Source organism: Rhinatrema bivittatum, chromosome 9 (genome assembly GCF_901001135.1).
Source record: "Rhinatrema bivittatum chromosome 9, aRhiBiv1.1, whole genome shotgun sequence".
Lineage (NCBI taxonomy): Eukaryota > Metazoa > Chordata > Amphibia > Gymnophiona > Rhinatrematidae > Rhinatrema > Rhinatrema bivittatum.
This window is the reverse complement of record NC_042623.1, coordinates 86,804,018-86,824,002: the sequence shown is the minus strand read 5'-3', so window position 1 is coordinate 86,824,002 and position 19,985 is coordinate 86,804,018. Positions and strand designations below refer to the sequence as shown.

Sequence of the window (19,985 nt, the reverse complement as noted above, 5' to 3'; positions counted from 1 at the left end):
TGCAACTTTACACACAGCATGTACTGATATATCATGCGTGTGGGTGGAATGGAGGTAGGTTTGCTTGCCTGGTGGCTGAGGCCTGACAGAGCTCCTATTAGAGAGTCCATTTTTGCTGTCATTAGTCTGCTTTGCCTCCTCACCATGGATCTTATCATGCACATTTCACATAGAGACAGGCACCCCAGCCCACATCTTTTGACACTCATTCTGTGTTGTGTAAACACTGGCAGGGTAGGCCAACCTTTTTTTGTGTCATTTGAAGGACAGTACCTTTCCTGTGCAGAGGCCATATCTGCAGTGAAATGTCTGGGACAGGCCTTGCTAGCCACTGTAGGTGCTTCACTTGTACAGTACGCTAACAAGCCGTGCCACACCACTGTGAACTTCCCAAGTGTTGGAAGAGTAACAGTTGCTGTATGATAAATAGGGAGGAGGAGTGAGGTAGTACTGTGTGGTCCACAATGTCCACAGGCAAATAGCACAGGGTGTATAGGGCTGCTGCAGGGGAGTAGGCACACTTCCATAGGCTGACTGCCATCTCTGTAGTGGGCTGCCTTCAGGATCTGGATGCTACCTGTAAGATCATCCTTATTTTCCACTTATTATACCAACCTCCAAGCCATGCCATTACAGACCAGGCATACTGTGGAAGTATGCCTGGTCTGTAGCACCAGGTCAATACTCCCTCTGCTATTTGCCTGTGGACATTGTGGACCACACATTACTTCCTCACTCCTCCTCCCCATTTGTCACACAGCAGCTGACACAGTGTCAGTACACTCAGCAAGTACATGTCGTATTAGGTTAATACTGAAAGCTACAAATGGAGGCGTGCACACACACTTTTATTCCTGACACCAAAAAGGGGGCAGAAAATCTAGTCTTGTCAAAGGATGACTAACTTCCAATTACCACCATACATGTTGTACACAAGATTTAGCATTGCCCATGAAGCAACTCTGCATGTCACATACAGGGCCATGTAAGCAGGAGGTAGCTAACAGTATGGTGTGTGAAGAAGACAACAAGAGGTAATGTTGAAGGTCCCCAGTTATGAGCTTCTTCGTAACCTCTGTCTGTCTTCTTTCCAGCATACCGAGGTTTGTGCTGTGTGGCCTAAGCCAGATGGTCTTGGCTGCTACATAAGTGCAAAGTAGGACTGTGCCAGAGCACTCTAGCATGCAAGGTCATGTGGAGGGCAAACCTTTAACCATCTCAAACATGAACACAAAAAGCACACAATGAAAGGAGAAAAGGAAGTTTGTTTTAGAAAACAGTGACCACTTTATTAACAAACACATGTAGTGCACTGTTTGAAATAAAGTTAATGTCTTAGGTAATCACATTATGCAAGGACCAGAAATAGCACAAAACATTGTACATTTCATGACTGCACATTCTGTGTACATCTGTAACAAAAATACTTTGAAATGGCATCATTACATTTTATTTATTTGTTTGTTTGTTTTTTTATATACCGACATTCAACTAAAGTCATCACATCGGTTTACATATAACAAAAATTAGAGAGGTTACATTGTAATAGAAAGTAACACAGAAAATAATAAAACAGAGAATATACAGGCTTAGCATCTTATCCTTATTGCACAATTATGATTACAACTAAGAACATAGAAAGAGGAAGTGGCACCCCAATAACTACAGTATTGCTGTAATATTAGAGGTTACAGCAGCACTACTATGTGCTGTAAATCCAAAGGTCCCAGACAGTCCATGCTGAAAGAATGCACTCAAGGGGCAACCTAAGGGGCAAGGCAGCAACGTTCAAATAAAGGCCCCAGACAGTCCATGTTGAAAGAGCACACTCAAGGGTACAGCCTCAGGGGCAAGGCAGCAAAGTTCAGCATGAAGGCAGCAGGACCAAGACCAAACAGATCAGCATTAAGGCAGCAGGACCAGGACTAGAGAATGCAGTATGGACGCAGCAGGGACAGCAGAAGATCCAGCAGCATGCAGGCAGGAGGCCCAGGAGGAGACCCAGCAGTATAGATGCAGCAGAAGACCCAAGAGGAGAACCAGCAGCATGGACACAATAGGAGGCCCAGGAGAAGACCCAGCAGCTTGGATGCAGCAGGAGGCCCAGCAGCATGGAGGCAGCAGTTGCAGGAGCTTAGATGAGACACCAGCAGCATGGATGAAGCAGTTGTAGGAGATGAGATGAGATGATATACCAGCAGCATTGAGGAGGTAATGAGACATGATAACAAGAGGCAGCAGGTGGATACAGAGTAGAGGGGAGTTAAAGGAGGCTGGAATATGTGCAGAGTACTGAGGAGGCCTTCTTAGTGTGCTGAATGAAAATGGTTGAGAGTACACCATCCGTTCTGCGTGCTGGTACAGCAACTCTGTTGTGAGGCCCGGCCCAGCAGTCTTCTTCCATCTAGAAGGCACAGCAACTCTGTTGTGATGCCATGCCATGTTAGGCTTCTTCACAAATTTTCTTCTTGGGGCTTGTAGGGCAGGTGGTTCTGAGGATCATGGACCCCAGCCACATTGTGGCTTGCCACTTGGGGAGTGGGGGGGCATGGCTTTGGGGGCCTACCCCTCGGGCATGTCCCCTATTAGGGACTGCTGCGGGGTGTTGACTCCACTGAGGCAGAGGAGGACTCAGACTGTTGCTCTGGCATCCATTGGATGATTTATGTGAGCACATTTGTCATGTTGCTGATGGCAGCAACCAGTGTATTGATATTTTTTGCATTTGCTGCTGTATCCTGTTGCAGGATCCGGTTCAGCTGGTTTACAGACCTCCTCAAGGCCCGTAGCTCTGTATGTGTGTGCCTCATCTCAGCAACATGCATCGGTGCTGCAGGTTCTCGGGTCAGTGCTGCAGGTTCCAGTAACAGTAACTGTCGCTTCAAGATAGGCATTAGCAGGCTTGTAGGGTCCTCCTGCTGAGAGCATGGTGGTGGTTCCTGGCGCAGTGGTTTTTCACTATCATGGCTTAGTCGAATAGCTATGATTAAAATGAGTATTTTACAGAGAATATGTTATCTCTTTCAAATACTCCCAATTTATATATCTAATGCCAGCCTCAAATTATGGCAAAAGTGAATATTTGATTTCATTTGGAGGCAAAGACCACTTAGGATGGCCAGAAATTTTGTGATTCAACCCAAATTGAGGGGTGGGTTGGGAGTACCGAATCTCAGCTGGTACTATGCTGCCTCTCAATTAAAAGCCATTATAGATAGGAACAGGAAAGATGAACAGATGCAGTGTTTAATTTTGGAATAATCATTAATTTGAATTTTACCAATGTGGGCCATGATCTGGCAACCAAGGAAGTTGTAGAGATCTATATTGAATATTCCGCCAGCCACTGCTAGTACTTTAAGGATATGGAATCAATGCCATATAAAATTGGTTGGTCATAGAAAATATTTTTATAGCACATCACTATAGCACATGCTAGATTTTTAACCAGGTCTTAATATGAAACCATTTATGCGGTGGATTGAGCTAGGTCTTGGTAGAATAGAGCATTTCTGGGCCACTACAGATGTTATTCATTTTGAAGAGCTGCATAAGAAGTATCACTTTAGTGGTATGGATAATTTTTTGTATTTACAGTTATGCCATTTTTTGAAACCCAAGGGGGTTAAAGATCTTCTTTGGGGGAGATCACATTTTGAGTGCATATGTAATAACGCCTCTCATTCTATCAGAATTAATTCTAAAATGTGTTTACTTAATGGGGAATCACAATTCCATTAGCTTATATGAGAGCCTGGGGAAAGGATTTGAGGGCTGAATTATCTGAGAGCAAGTGGGATTTAGCTATCCTATATACAAAGAAAAGCTCGATTTCTTCCAGTATAATGGAAAACAATTATAAAGTACTGTTGCGATGGTATTTAACTCTAGAATGTATTCATTAAGTTAATCCTCAGGTTGATGATAAATGTTGGAAGGGGTGTGGGGCACTAGAATCCTATTTTCATATTTGGTGGGGTTGTCCAGTCATAAATACATTTTGGGAAGGGTTTTTTTTCTTTTATTAATGAGGTTATGAATATGGGTCTTCCCTCAGCCTCTAAATGTGCTCTTTTATATATACCTGATAATTCAGCAGCAGTGTTCGCAGTGGTTGCTGGCACAGCAAATATTGATGATTGCTAGATGTGAACTGGCTTGTCAGTGGAAATCGACTGCTGTTCCAGTTTTGGGTTGTTATTAAACATTTGGATATTTTTTAGTTTAAGTAAATTATCTGCAATAAAGAATTTAATTTACGTGCTAGCAGCTGCAATAAAGATATCCATCCTACCAAGGCTGCCCAAACACCTGAAATTTCGGTTTTGAAATTTGAAGGTATTTGGGCACCCTTGGTAGAATGGAAGTCCACACAATCTTAAGTTAAAGTATTTTTAGGATCTCTTTCCCCCTATCTGTTTAATAGAGGATTTAAGTATTTATTTGCCCATTTTTGATCAGGATATCCATGACTATGTTTAAGATAAATCTGCATATATTGAGTTTCCAATACACACAAATTTATCTTAGGTTCATGCATAGTGGCTATCCTAAAAACCTGACTAGCAGTGGGTCAGCAAGATAGGTTTGGGAACAGCCCTACCTTGAAATGTGCCAATTTTAGGGAAGTAGCACCTCTTCCTTAAATGGATGATGCTACTAATTTCTAGAGTGCTGTATAGATACACATAGGAGAGAACTTACAATCAAGTCAAAACACAATAAGACAAGAGGCTTCAGGAAATATATTTATTATAGTAAATGTTTAAAAATCAAGGCTATTAGGGAGATATAGGGTTTTAAGATTTAAAAGCAGCATTGAGAAGATGTATTTTGATGTGGGACTTGAACTGAGCCAGAATGGAAGTATGATGCATCAACTCAGGATAACCATTCCAAGCATATAGTGCAGCAAGGTGGAAAATGTGTAACTGGGAGTCAGCGATAGAGGAAGACTCAGATAAGAACAGCTTACTTGATGAAAAAAGGGGTGTAGGGAGATATGAAAGGAGAGAGCATGTGGGAAAAAGTCAGTTTGTATTACGGCAATGAAGACACATCAGGCAGGATTCATGGCAAGAAGGGAAGTGAAGAGAAAGGCTGACCACTCCCGTGGGTCCCTTTTTATTGTACATACATCCATAGCATACAATGTGCCATCACATCATTGGCTCTCCTAGCCATAGCATACAGACATGTCATTAGACCATTGGCTCAGGGGGTGTGTACAGATCATTTCATTGGCTGCTGAATCCTATACCATATATGTGTCTGTCTTTTTCTTGCATCTGACTACGTGGCAACTAGCTATCCTTTCAGGCAGTCAGGGTTAATTATAAGCTAGAGAAATACGTGACAGCCAGGTATCCTCTCCTTAGGCAGAGAGGTTTAATTATAAGCTAGAGATTTAGATGCACTAGTGTTGCTGTATTCAGTGCAAAGGTCAGAGTTAGTATTAACCCCTGACATGGCTTGCTGGCAAGCTCATAATTCCCCACATCTCACCTTTTCTGTTTTTATTTAAGCAGCATAAGAATATCTCTGAATCCATGCTTTAGACCCCTACTGAAATCTGTTATGTCTTGGTATGGGCTGGTGATAGGGGAAGGGGGATATGGAGAGAAAAGCTGAGTCGGCGTGGTGTGCCAGCTGCCGCAGAGCTCCTGAATCTCCACATCACCCAGAGCTGGTGCAGCGTGGTGTGCCAACTGCTGCAGGGCTCAGGATTCCCTGTTAAGCAGCATACAAGACATCTTTGTATCCAGGCTGAAAGCAAGGTTTTAGTATGGATATGAGGTTGGGTATGCACTGAATACAGCAGCACAGGCAAATAATTAAGACAATTACAGTCATTATAATAGAAATCACCCTTTTGAGACCAGAAATATCAGGGAGCCAGGACCATAGCCAGTCCCATGGAGAAGTTGGTATTCTGTCAGAAAGTGGTGCATCAGCAACCATGGTTTCTATCTGCTCTATGGTATGTGTGAGGTTTGCTTTATAATCTGATATGTACACACAGCAATGAGATCCAATTAATGCACAAACACCACCCTTTGAAGCTAAAATGGTGTCTAAGACATAGCGGTTCTGTAATGCTACCTCTCTAATCTGAGAAAATTCTGTTGTGAGTAGTTTTAATGCATGGACAGTCTGATTAAATAGGGCAGTCGTCCAGTTAGCTAGGATGTGTAAGTCCCTGTAATTCATAGCTGTTCCCATTGGAGGAAACAGGCTTCTAGCTACCTGGGTTTCTGTATACTTATCTATGGGACTCTTGATCGCCTCCCTTTTGTTACGGAGTCTTGCTTTGGATAAATTGTTGACTGCATAGTATGAGGGGAGGATGTAGCCTAGAGTGCATCTGCCTCTCCATCTGGGGGGAATGTGCATATATGCTCTACGCCCACATAACATCCAAATGTTCCCTATCTGGTTAGTGTACCAGTTACGGGGCTGTTTGACTTGTTGTACCATTGCGGATACATATTCACACAAGCTAAATTGCCCGTCTGAGAATTTTTCTCCTCTTTCACACCTTTTTGTTTCCCCCACTGAACATCCTGAGATCAACCAATTGCACATATAGTGGGTAAAGCTTTGCAAGTATTCTGTGATATTTTGTGGGAATTCAGGGTATGCTGTTACATTAGAGTACGACCTGATCATGACTTCTTCTAATACAATGGTTCGGCTACAATACGGATATTTTCCCACCTGAAGCTCCTTCCCATCCCCTGGATCATAGTCCCAACAAAGAGCGGCAGTCTCTTGAATACGGCTGCCGATGGGTATTATGGTATTACCAACTGGAGAATTAAGGGGATAACCTCCCGGCCACGGGAAACTCATCCATCCTGTAAAATTAAATGGCACGGTATGCATCATTAGTCCTCCACGGGTATGGGTTGGCATGTGTGTGCAGATCCAACAGTTTGTTCGATTCAACAGGTGTGAAAAGTTCTGTGCATCGAGGATGTACATGTTGTCCTGCCAGAGTCCTTGTTCGGAAATCGCCAGAGCTGGAGAAATAAGGCAAAGGAGGAGGGTGCAGAACACAATTGTTAATGAGTTGGCATTCAGGCAAGAAAAGGCAGCTAATAAGAAGTTCTCTGGAGTTTTCTCAAGGCCTTGCTGTTCCAAGAGTTGTGCAGATTGGTCAGATAGCGCTTTGATCTGTCCCCAGGTCATGTGGTGCTGCTTTTTTGTGGGGAGTCTGGTCTCTGTCCTTCTGAGGGCTGTGGAGGCTCAGGGAGAAGTTGGGGATCGGGTTTTGTAGATCCGGACGCCTTTCCATCTTTCCACGGCTTGGAACCCAAAGTGGACCTGTTGGAGCAAGCACAGCCGCCTATCCTCGTCCCCATGTTAAGGGAACGGGACCATGCCAGACAGGGTTAAGTAGCATTCTATACAAAACTGATGGTTGTGGGTGACTAATCCTAGTCCCATAATGATTATCCATGGCTGTGGTCTTATTTGAATTTGATATGTTTACATGATTCAAAGTGAACAATACTAGGTTCAGCCAGTCCTGCTTAGGGGGAAGTCCAGGGGCAATCCCTGCTTTTTATTTGTGTTTGTCAAGGGCATTCTTTAGGGTGTGGTTGGCTCGCTCCACAAGGGTTTGACCTGTGGAGTTGTAGGGAATGCCAAATACATGTTTAATGTTTTAACAATAGACTTAGCATTCTGATGAAACATGGAATGACTATTCCAGGGAGTGACAGTAAGCACTGCCTGTTTCATGGCTGCATTTATGCAATTTTACCAAATGAAAACTAATCATTTAAAGGAAAAGTCATTTGCAGTAGGCTGAACCACAAACAACAAGTATTTCAGACATTACATTAAACATATGTTACACAAGACTGACACATACTCATTCATCCTGCAAATATTCATTCATAGTCTTCTTGACATCAAGACAGACAACAGATAACACATAATTTGAGTTCAAAATTCGTATCAAAAAGGTATCAAAAACAAAATTAGATCAAAGATCAAAAATCAAAAGGTGTCAGAAAAATGTTTGAAAAAATGTTAAAATAAGCTGCAAAGTGTTCATCTTCACATCTCTCATGGCAGGAAGGCTGTCAATCTGGAAAATATTAAAAACTGGCACACAGCAAAAAATTTACTAAGGTAATGATTAAAGTGAAATTTTTACTTTTTTAACCTTGGAGAATCAATTCTATTATTCAATTTAATAAAAATCAATTAGGATTTGCAAGAAAAGGCTTGGGAGGGATTGCTTTAGATGTAGCAACCTCTGTCAGTAAAAATTTTAAGGTTCAGAATTCTGTATAAAATTTAGAAAAAGAAAATAAAAACTGAAGTTTCCTTAAGACAGGAGGACTGTAGACCTGAAAAATAAAAATTAGTATACAACAGAATTATTAAAATAATAATATAATATAACTGGTGGAATAGCATACCGCCTCCTAGTGGAGGCACCATCATTACTTTATAGATTGCAACCTGGAACAAATTCAATCAATAATACTCTGAGCTTAATTTCAATGTGGAATATCAGAATACAATATCTTCATTTAATTATTAGAATAGGAAATTAAACACGCTGTTCACTCAGCTCTGTCTGCTGCACGCTAAAGCAACTGTTACTACTATTAGATGTCCTTGTCAGTAACCTCAGTTCAGTATTAAAGAAGTTTGAAAGTATTAATGTAATAAAGGTTCAGCATTGAAGGTAGAGGGAGAAGGGGGTTTGGATCAGCAGGATATCTGATCTGTGCCCCCCTTTGAAAGCTGTAGCGCATAGTTAATGAAATGTATCAGAGTTATAACAAATACAGAAATTAGGGAGAGAAACTGCAGTACTAAGTCCAGTTTTTTCTTTTCAAAAGTTCTCCTCCCCCCCATGAGTGGCAACCAAGAGTTAATAACAGAAAGACAGAGTGAGAGGGGGAGGAACAGTGTTTCTCAAAAGAAAATAAACAGAGGAGAAAACTTCATTCAATTAATTAATCCTTCAGTCTATAGGAACTGAAAGGCAGCACTGTATAACATTAACTTAGTTAAACTATAATCCGTATGCAAGAAGTGTACCAGCAAGTGATAACATAACTAGATAACATCAACCAGAGACAATGACTGGCAAGGATTTGCTGATCTTTTGTAAACAGATTCTATCTTAACTTACTTTGTCCTAAAGGGAAAATTACAGTAAAAATACAAGTTCTGTGCACTGGCAATGCAAGCAATTGCTATAAACTTAAATCTCAGAGAAATGGAGTCATTTTAAATGTAAGCCAATTTAACTTTGCAAAAGGGGAACATTTCACATGAAATTTACACAGTATACTGTTCAAGTTTCAGTACAGTTACAACATAAGGCTCTGCATACACTTTCTGTGGGGAAATGCTCTCTAAGTATGCAGACTTTCTGTAACTGAATATCAAAGACCAAGATAAACACTCCTTCCAGGTCTGCCCTGTCTGCTCAATTACTCGGTTTAATCTGGTCTGCAATAGGTCATTGTACTGTCTTATTAAATCATTTCTTTCATGTTGATACTGTTTTTGTTTGTAACGCAGGAGTGCAGCTGCCTGGCCCAAGGTCTTATATGCTAATTTCTTTGAAGACCTAGGGGCATAGTTACTGCTTATGGCACTCCGGGCGGTATTCAATTCTATTGCTGTCAGGGATCTCTCTAGCAACCCTCGGGTGTAAGAGGAGTGAAACCCTGCCTCTTTGATACTTGTGCAGAGTTCTGTAAGAACACTATAGGGAAGGGCGGACCAACTATATTCTGTCCCACCTACTTCTTTGGTCCTTTCTGCAATGGGAGAGGCTTGAATCCCTTCCAATAATTCCTCCCTTGTGAGATTTCCATTCACTTGTTCTAGGTGAAACTCCATGCTGACCGCAGCACATAAATCGTTACCGGGAGCAGCGGTTTGAGATGGTAATTTACCTGGACAAATCGGTGATGCAGAATCAATGACTGTCTCAGGCAATGGCAGCTGGGGGTTGGTGGGGGAAGGGCTTGCGCGTAAGGTGGAGGGAGGCTAGCTTCTCTGATTTCAGTGTCTTTAGTTTCCTGGGGTTTTTTCTCTGAGGTAGACGCAGAGGAAGCCACAGGAGCCATGGTAGGGGACGGTGATGTCCCCAGATATTCTATCGCTTCTGTGCATTTTTGCAAGAGTAACAATTGCCTTATAGGAGCTCGTGGGGGCGTATGCAAGCTGTTGCCTATCTTAATCCAATCTTGGACATCCAGAGTCCCAGCCTCTGGATAAAATGGGCAACGGCAAGCTATCTCACCTATCAATTTTTCTAAGTCCCCTAGTCTGACTTGTTCTATTTCTCCCCTGGTGACGAAATAATGATTCTTTATTATTTTCTGCAGCTTTCTTGCATGACACGTCTGCTTAGCTGACAGTTTCCCCCCCCATACTCACGATTGTTGGGAACAGACTTGCTGAAAAATTACTTACGATTACGGGAGCAAGTCTGCTGTTGCGGTGGCCACCTAGGCTGTTCCAGCCGAGTGAGCAGGGGCTATCACTTCGGGGTCAACAGATATTACGGCAATGAAGACACATCAGGCAGGATTCATGGCAAGAAGGGAAGTGAAGAGAAAGGCTGACCACTCCCGTGGGTCCCTTTTTATTGTACATACATCCATAGCATACAATGTGCCATCACATCATTGGCTCTCCTAGCCATAGCATACAGACGTGTCATTATATCATTGGCTCTCCTAGCCATAGCATACAGACGTGTCATTAGACCATTGGCTCAGGGGGTGTGTACAGATCATTTCATTGGCTGCTGAATCCTATACCATATATGTGTCTGTCTTTTTCTTGCATCTGACTACGTGGCAACTAGCTATCCTTTCAGGCAGTCAGGGTTAATTATAAGCTAGAGAAATACGTGACAGCCAGGTATCCTCTCCTTAGGCAGAGAGGTTTAATTATAAGCTAGAGATTTAGATGCACTAGTGTTGCTGTATTCAGTGCAAAGGTCAGAGTTAGTATTAACCCCGGACATGGCTTGCTGGCAAGCTCATAATTCCCCACAAGTTTGTATCACAGATTTCCTGTTCATACCCAGATCAGTTCAGACACCTGGGTTTTGCATCCCTACCAGCAGATGGTGACAGAGAATAAAAGCTTTGCTGAGCCTGTAGTACCTTAGTGTGCCCTCCTGCAGTCTCTCAATATGACCTGTATTTCTCTGTCTCCAGCAGATGGTAGAGGTGTAAAACACCTGCAGTCTTGAAAAAACAAAAAAGAAGAAATTGCAAATTGCTCCCAAGGGTGTTAGAGCCTGAAAAGAACCATCCTCTCAGTGGAGTAGGACGAGCAGAGGGTTAGTTGCCCTGTATGTCTCGGTCTAGAATCGGTGGGGGTTGAAAACCAATGGTCTGGTTTCCTTCCTTCCCACGGAGGTCTCCCAAAGGCATGCAAGAGAGGATCAGAGCAGGGAAGTACTTTTTTCTTTTTGGCCTTTTTTTCCCTGTGGGTTGGGTTGCTTCCCGGGTGAGAGTTACTGTGCCAATAAAAAAAAAACAAAAAAACCACAAAAAACCACAAGTTGGCTCACTCTGGAGAGGACAGTTAGACTTGGCAGAGCAGCCTCTTATGCTCAGGAGAGCTGTAGAGGATAGTAGCACGTAGAATTTGGCTGATTTATGCTGGCATACACTTCGGCAAGCTTGGGAAGCAACACAGCAGAGCTGGTAGTGCCTGCGACACTCATGATGGCAGTGGCCTCGAAGCGCAGGAAGCACTGCTGCACCTGCGGAGAGCAGCAATTGCGCTTGTCCGCAGCTGGGCTGTGCAACAGCTGCGATTCAGGAGGTGAAGGCAGTTCTGGTGCTGGCAATTCCCCAGTGGTGGGCAGACATGCAACTTGCTCCGTGGCTGCGACCAGCTTGGCCTTTCAGATAAGCACAGAAACAGTGGCCATTTTAGAAACATGTGCTGGGGGACAAGGCAGATCAGAGGAGGAGGAAGGATTTCCGCCATCCTTGTCCCATCATGCCTGAAGGTAAGCACGTGGAGGAGGACTCTGAGGAGCACGGGGACCTTTCCAAGGTACATTCAGGGGCTGAGGAGCCCTTTTCCACTGATTGTGTGCTCCTGCTACACAAGGCCTTCTTGGATGAGAAAGAGGCGAAAAGGAAGTGCTCTCACTCCCATAGTCCCCCCTTGGAGAGGTAAGACTAAGGCAGTGCACCCTCAGGAGGGCAAGAAAGTCCTCGCTCGCATGGCTGGTCTAGGAAGAAGGCCGTTTAGCACATCTGAGGAATCAAAGATTTCATATGTGAATGACGATCCATCAGGATGATTCCTGGATACCAATGCTTGTGATGGGCCCTCTGACCCCCAAGCATGTGCTGGTAGCAGAAGGAGATGATCCTAAGGAGGTTATGCTCTTTAGAATTGAGAAGCTGTTTCCTATCATTCACCAGGCTCTGAAGGAATTAGGCATAAAGGTCCCACAAGAAGATCAGATCGTGAGGGAGCAGATCTAGTCATGGATGGGCTTAGAGGGCCGGCGATGGCCTTTCCCTTCAAGGAGATGGTTAAGAAGCTGGTGGTAAGGGAGTGTAAGACTCTTGAAGCCAGTCTTAAGATAGGAAGAGCCCTGACAAAGCTGTATACTTTGATGGAAGATGCACTGGCGCTGCTACAGCTACCGAAGGTGGATGTGTCGTTGTGACTAAGAGAACCACCATACCAGTGGTAGGGTCAGCAGCTCTAAAAGATGCTCAAGACTAGAAATTAGAGATTCACCCCAAAAAGGTTTTGAGGTCTTGGCACTAGGTATTCAATCTGTGATCTGCAGCAGTATTTTGGTGCGTGTCTGTTTGTGCTGAGTGCAGCAGCATTTGGTAAAGAAGACTTCGGTGAATGCCAAGCAGGCTGAGTGCTTGGAGGTGTGAATAGCCTATATTGAGAATGCATTATATGATTTGCTCCACATGTCAGTGAGAAATTTGATGTTGGCAGTATCGGCTAGGTGGCTCCTGTGGTTGAGAAACTGGTCAGCAGATGTGTGGTCCAAGTCACAACTTTGAAATCTCTCATTTAAGGGCAAACTCCTATTTGGAGAAGACCTGAAACAGTTGGTTAAGCATCTAGGTTAGTCAAAAGGGCATAGGCTGCCAGTGGACAAGCCTAAGGGTGGCAAGAAGAGTTTTCCGTCCAGGTCTAGATATAGAGATTTAAGGAGGTAACACCCCGGTGGTAGGGCTTCTTCTTCTGCACAGAAGGATTGAACAGGTCGCAGTCCTTTTGTGGCTTGTGCAGACCCTCCTGAGACAGCTCTAGTCTCGAGTGGGAGGAAATAAGGCTACACAAAGAGGCAAGGCTGGTCCACTTTTCTCCAGAGGCTATTGAAGGACGTTTAGCTCTTTTTTTTTTTACAAGGAGTGGACCAAAATAACTATGGACAGTGGGTTGTTACAATCATAAGTGAAGGTTATTCACTGGAACTTTCTTGCCGGTTGTGCGAAGTTCACATGATCTCCTCTTGTGCCTCTCAAACCAAAAGAGAAGCAGTATGTTCTATTGTGGAGCAGATAAAACTCGTGGACATGATAGTTCCGTGCCCTTAGTGGAATGGAGAAGAGGAAGGTATTCCATCTACTTCATGGTACCAAAGAAGGAGGGGACTTTTCATTCCATTCTAGACCTCAAGAAGGTGAACAGGGCTTTAAGGGTGCCACACTGTCTCAGATGGAAACATTGCGCTCGATGATTGCGGTGGTCTGCAAAAGGGAGTACTTAGCATTCCTGGATCTGACAGAAACATATCTGCACATATCCATCTGGGAGCAGCATCAGAAGTTCCTACGCTTACACGTGTTAGGGAAACACTTCCGTTTGGCCTAGCAATGGTGCCTAGGACTTTAATCAAGGTGATGGTGGTGGTAGCCACAGTGTTATGAAAGGACAAAGACAGAAGTCTGTGTTGGGACTCATGGGCAAACTGCTCAGGGGTGATGGTCAGCAGAGGAGACATAGTGTTTGGAAACAAGAGCAGTACGCAAGGCCCTGGTCTTTTCTTCTGCTGCCAGGGATCGTGTGGTGAGAGTCCAGTCAGAAAATGCAACTATGGTGGCTTATGTCAATTGAAAAGGGGGGGACTCGGAGTCTCATGGTGTCCAGAGGGGCAAACTATCTATTCCACTGGGCAGAACAGCATTTGAAAACTCTGGTGGCATCTCATGTGGCTGGGGTGGATAACGCCCAAGCGGATTTTCTTGGCCATTAAGCCTTGGATCCCATGGACTGGGAGCTAGTGGAAGAGGTGATGGCTCTCATTCGCGCCAGATGGAGAGTTCCTCAACTGGATCTGATGGTTTTGCTTCTTCAGTCACAGGTGAGAGAGAGAGAAGCAGAAAGACCAGGTGCCCTGGTTCTCTGGTGGCCAACAGGGATTCTGCTATACATTTTTTCTCCCTAGCCTCTCACAGGAAGAGTGCTCAGATGCACCGAGACTCACCCAGGGGAGATGATCTTAGTGGCTCAAGAGTGGCCGCATTGACTGTGGTTCACAGATCTGATCAATCTGACAACAGACAGCCCACTACAATTAAGGCATCTGACCAGGTTATTCCATCAAGGATCAAGTGGATCGCGTTTGTCTTGCAACCTGGCTTTTGAGAGGCACCACTTATGTTTGAAAGGCTATTTGTAGGAGGTCATTATAATCTTGTTGCAAGCTAGGAGGCCATCTACTTCTTTAGCTTATGTCTGGGTGTGGAGAATATTTGAGGCATGGTGTCTCACTGAGGGTGTAGTACCGCTTCAGGCTTCAGTAACCTGCATCTTGGCTTTTTTGCAGAATGGCCTAAATAAGGGACTGGCATTCAATTCTTTAAGGGTTCAGGGGGCAGCCCTAGGCTGTTTTAGGGGTAAGATGCAGGGCATGACTTTAGCTTCACACCCAGATGTTATTCGGTTTCTTGGGGGGGGGGGGGAAGCATCTGCACTCTCTGGTGCAGTGGATAGTTCCTTTGTGGAATCTGAATTTGGTGTTGAGGGTCCTTTGTGGTTCACCATTTAAGCCGTTGAGAAAGGCGATGTTGAAGGACATAAAGTTGAAGGTGGCAATTAGTTCTGCTAGATGGATTTCAGAACTTTAGGCCTTGTCATGTCTGGATCCTTTCCTTCAGTTTACGGAAGATGGGATGTCATTATGCACCATACCTTCTTTCTTACCGAAGGTGTTTCTGTTTTTCATCTTAGACAGTGAAGCTTCCCTCTTTTAGGGGCCTGGATTTGGATCCACAAGCTAGGGACTTGCACTTGTTGGATGTTTGCCATGGTATGTTGCACTATTTGAAAGTGACCAATAATTTCCGTTGTTTGAACCATCTGTCCTTTTTGGAGGAGCAAAAAAAAAAAAAAAAAGGAATAAATTGTCTAAAGTGACTATTGCAAGATGGCTCAAAGAGGCCATTGCGTCAGCTTATATCTGCAAGGATCATTTGGTTTCTTTGGGCTTGTGGGCCCATTCTACTAGGGCACAGGCGTCATCCTGAGCGGAGTGTCAGTTGGTATCTTCACAAGAAATTTGTCGGGTGGCAACTTTGTTATCTTTGCAGACTTTCATGGATGTGCGTGCGCCGTAGGAGGCAGGATTTGGAGAAAGTGTGTTGCGAGTGGGCTTTTCAGGGTCCCGCCCAGTGTAGGAAGCCTGGGTATATCCCAAGTGTCTGGACTGATCTTGGTATGAGCAGGAAAGGAAAATTGGTTCTTACCTGCTAATTTTCATTCCTGGAACACCACAGATCAGTCCAGAGTCCCACCCTCTCTGGAAAGACTGCTCAATTCTCTGCTATGGTTTTAAGTTCAGATTCTTCCATGCAGATATTTGGTTCTTTGATTATGCTGGTTATGTTTTTCAAACTCCATTTGTATGATGGGGCCTGGTTCTAGAGTTTAACCTTTCTCCTGCTTTTGTAAAGGGTGACAAATAGTTAAGAAGTTTTAATCATCTTGGCTTGGGTACAGGTCATACTGAGGGACTGCAGGTGGCACACTGCCTAAGTACTACAGGCTCAGCAAAGCTTTTCTTCTCTCTCTCTCTATCTGCTGGTAGGGATGCAAACCCTAGGCATCTGGACTGATCTGTGGTATTCCAGGAATGAAAATTAGCAGGTAAGAACCAATTTTCCTATAAATTGCAAAGAAACAATGATAGCCCTTTTTAAAATTATGTAGCAATATCAGGTAATGTACTTCCTGGACATATATGATAACATTTTCTAAAAGTTAATCTGTGCAAAGTAACAAGGATCAAACAACTTAGAAAGCCAACTTCAAATGTACCATTTAATTAAAATTCAGTGCATTATACACATAAATTCTGATACAATATAAAATACATTCTATAAATTTCTTGGCACTATTACTGGTAAATATTTTTAAAAATCCCAATACTGCATAAGAATACAAGGAACAATAAAATATAAAGGTTTGCTACTGACAACAAAAGCTATTTGCTCTTTACAACATACAAAAATATTAAACATACACAATGCATAAAAAACATAAAACAATGTAAGGAATGTCCTTTTATAACACAGACTCTGCTCTAGACAAGACAGCAGCAGCAGCAGCAAACATTTCGGCAGTTGTGTAACTCAACAACACTGTTCTGAATTTGCCATGCTAGTTACAAATAGAAAGGTATGGCTTTGGATACTGAATTTAAATAAAATCTATACAAATATGCCATGTTTTTCCTGAGGCAAGTGCACTGTGCATATTTATGTGCTGCACTGTAACATTTGAACTTTATCTTAAATGAAAAGAGACTAACAGTTTTCACATTTGATGGGTTTAATAGGAGATCATTAAAAGCTTTATGTAAACAGTGCCCGTCCCATAACCTTGCATTAGTGTTTAAATCTTGTAATTTTTCTTGAGAACCTCCACATACTGCTGAGTTGCCCTGGAAACTGGGTCTTGATCCACAGTTAAGTTTCTTAATGACCCTGCGGTAGATCCCACAGGGGAGACTCGAACAGATCCAGATTCAAGTTCAGCATTAGCTGCAAAGAGAAAGAAAAATTGCTCAGATTGCAGCTGGTTGTTGTCTTTAAGGGGCCGATGCAATACAGTGCGCTCAGCTGAGCGCACTGTTTAACTCGCTGTGGGACGTGGGTTAAATAGGCACTAATCCACCCCCTAATGCAATAGGGGGATTAGCGCCTATTTAACGCGCGTCCAACGCGGAGTAAATGAGTTAGCGCTCATCACATGCAAATACATGTAAATTAGGCTATTACTCATTCACTCCAAATGCAAAAAGTTAAACTTGGCGGCCACTTTCATTACTGGCAGACAGGCAGGTTATGAAAACCGAGGCCGAGTTTACCGGTCTCAGTCTTCATAACCGGCAGCTGCGGCAGGCTGCGTTAGCAAGGAGGTGCTAAGGTCGCGCAAGTGACCCTAGTGCCTCCTTCCTAGCGCGACCCCCTAATTTAAATATTGCATGGCACCCCCCTTGCGGGCGCTGAAAATTCAGCGCCCACTTTCCGCGAAGATTATTGCATCAGCCCCTAAATTTGCTATGCTCTTAGCTAAATCTCTGTGCAAAAAAAGAGACAAATCTGTCGGTGGAAATATGATCAGTCACTATGTCTCTCACGGCTTGTATTATACCTGAGCACAAGACATAAGCAATGATGTTGTATCAGAAATTTGGCAAGTATACTTTGCTAATTGTACCTTGGTCTAGTTCTTTAGTGATATTTTTTTCCAGCTCGATTTGCATCTGAAACAACAACACAATTAATGATTAAATAGCTCAAACATGACGACATATTAATAAAGTTTCCTGTGCCACATTATGATGATCATGTTAATCATCTACAATAAAACAGTTGCTGCTGCTGCCTCTGACACTATTCTTTTGCATCCATGTTTACAGAATGGAAGTATATGTTTATTTGAGTTAATTTAGCACTAAAATGGAATTATTGCTATGAAGAAATGGGACAAGAACTGAACAGAAAAAAATCACACAGATTTTCACCTTCTAAATCAACAAAAAATGGAGATGTTTAAAGATGGCGACACTGAACCTGCCATCATTAATGGGGGATCAGCATCTCTAGCATTATAAATATATGCCTTTGAACTACAGTTAGCAAGGGAGTGAAATGAGGAGAGAAAACAATGAAGAAAAAATTACATCCATGTTCACAGCATGTTACACATCCATGTTACATCCAGTAGCTGTAAAAAAAAAAAAATAGGGCTGCTGGATTAGATATGGCAAGGGTTGAGGGAGGTGGTCATGGGGTAGGGAGGGGTTACAGCTGAGAGCTATCTGCCCACAAGAGAGGCTTCACTTACTCCAATTACAAAGACTGGAATCTCATGTGGAGAATGAGAAAGTAATCCTGAGCAAATACTTCTGTCAGCATTTTCAGTGAAAGAGGATTCTGTGAAGTACCACAGATAAATGTAAGAGATCTTATTTTATTTACAGAAGAGAGGGTTTGCATGAACTAGCATAACAAAATAGACAAGGTAATGTGATCATAGCAGATACCTCCTAGGATATTAAGGGGTCTTAGGTTCTGGTATATTCACCGATAGTTCTGTTCACTCATTCTTTAGAAGCTAGTGCCAGAGGAATAGAGACAGAAAGACATCTCTCTTCACCAAAGTAAGAGAAGACAGGAAGCAAGACAGTTAGTATGATCTCAGTGATGCAATCTGCTTTTGAAGTGCCTGAAAAGCACAATATAAATCAAATAAAGAGAATCATTTCTAAAAAGAAAGAACAGTGTAATGTCTTGAATCTAGCAGATTACAGGATCCCAGCAACATGGTTTTACCAAGGAAGAATTGGTTAGAGCAAAGGAAATCATGGCAAATAAATCTGAACAATTTCTTTGCCTGGGTGACCAAAGATTTAGATCAGTCTAGATGTGGTATACTTAGATTTTGGTAAGGCCTTTATGACACTATCCCCTATGGAAGGCTCTAACAGGCCGATTCAGTATAGTCCGCGGGAGAGTGTGTGCACATGTCACTCGCCTGTGCGCACGATTCACTATTCAAATTAGGCCCGGCGGTAGAAACGGGCAAAAGCGCGTCCCTAGCGCTTCCTTTTTGACAGGAGCGGTGGCTGTCAGCGGGTTTAACAGCCGACGCTCAATTTTGCTGGCGTCGGTTCTCGAGCCTACTGACAGCCACGGGCTCGGAAACCGGACGCTGGCAAAATTGAGCATCCGGTTTTCGACCCGACAGCCGACTTCTAATTTTTTTTTTTTTTTAAACTTTTTTTTACTTTTCGGGACCTCCGACTTAATATCACCATGATATTAAGTCGGAGGGTGCACAGAAAAGCAGTTTTTACTGCTTTTCTGTGCACTTTCCCGGTGCCGGAAGAAATTAGCGCCGACCTTTGGGTAGGCGCTAATTTCTGAAAGTAAAATGTGCGGCTTGGCTGCACATTTTACTTTCTGTATCGCGCGGGAATACCTAATAGGGCCATCAACATGCATTTGCATGTTGAGGGCACTATTAGGTTCGGCAGGTTGGACGCGCCCCTTACTGAATATGGGTAAGGGAAAACGCGCGTCCAATGGCAGGTAAACAGTGCGCTCCGTTGGAGAGCACTGTACTGTACTGGTCTGTAAGTGAGCACTTTAGGGATTAGTCCAAAGGTGATATGCAGAGTTAGAAACTGGATGTGTGTTAGGCAACATAGGTAAATTAGTTCACTCCAAGGAAAAGATCAGTGGTATGCCTCAGGAATCAGTCATGGGTTTAGTTCTGTTTAATGCTTTCCCCTAAGTGATATTGTTGGGGGTCTAGTAAGGAATGATTTGTCTTTCTGCAGGTTATACTACGATCTGTAACAGGGTACATGAAGCAAAGGTACTGATAGTCTCCAAACAAAGGAGATATCTTGAGGTGATCATGGCTGACAAGCTTAAAGTTGCAATTTAGTTGAAAAGCAAGTGACCAAAGTGATGTTA

General features: G+C 43.2%; 1 protein-coding gene across 1 annotated transcript in view; it reads right to left on the bottom strand.

The window, feature by feature from the left end:
* Positions 1–16,297: 16,297 nt before the first annotated feature.
* Positions 16,298–19,985, bottom strand: part of LOC115099561 (ankyrin repeat domain-containing protein 26-like) — a 462,251-nt gene continuing 458,563 nt past the window's right edge. Inside the window, 2 exon segments of the mRNA XM_029617295.1 lie at positions 16,298–17,039; positions 17,719–17,764. Of these exon segments, the coding sequence (XP_029473155.1) occupies positions 16,891–17,039; positions 17,719–17,764 (195 nt within the window). The 3' untranslated portion in view covers positions 16,298–16,890.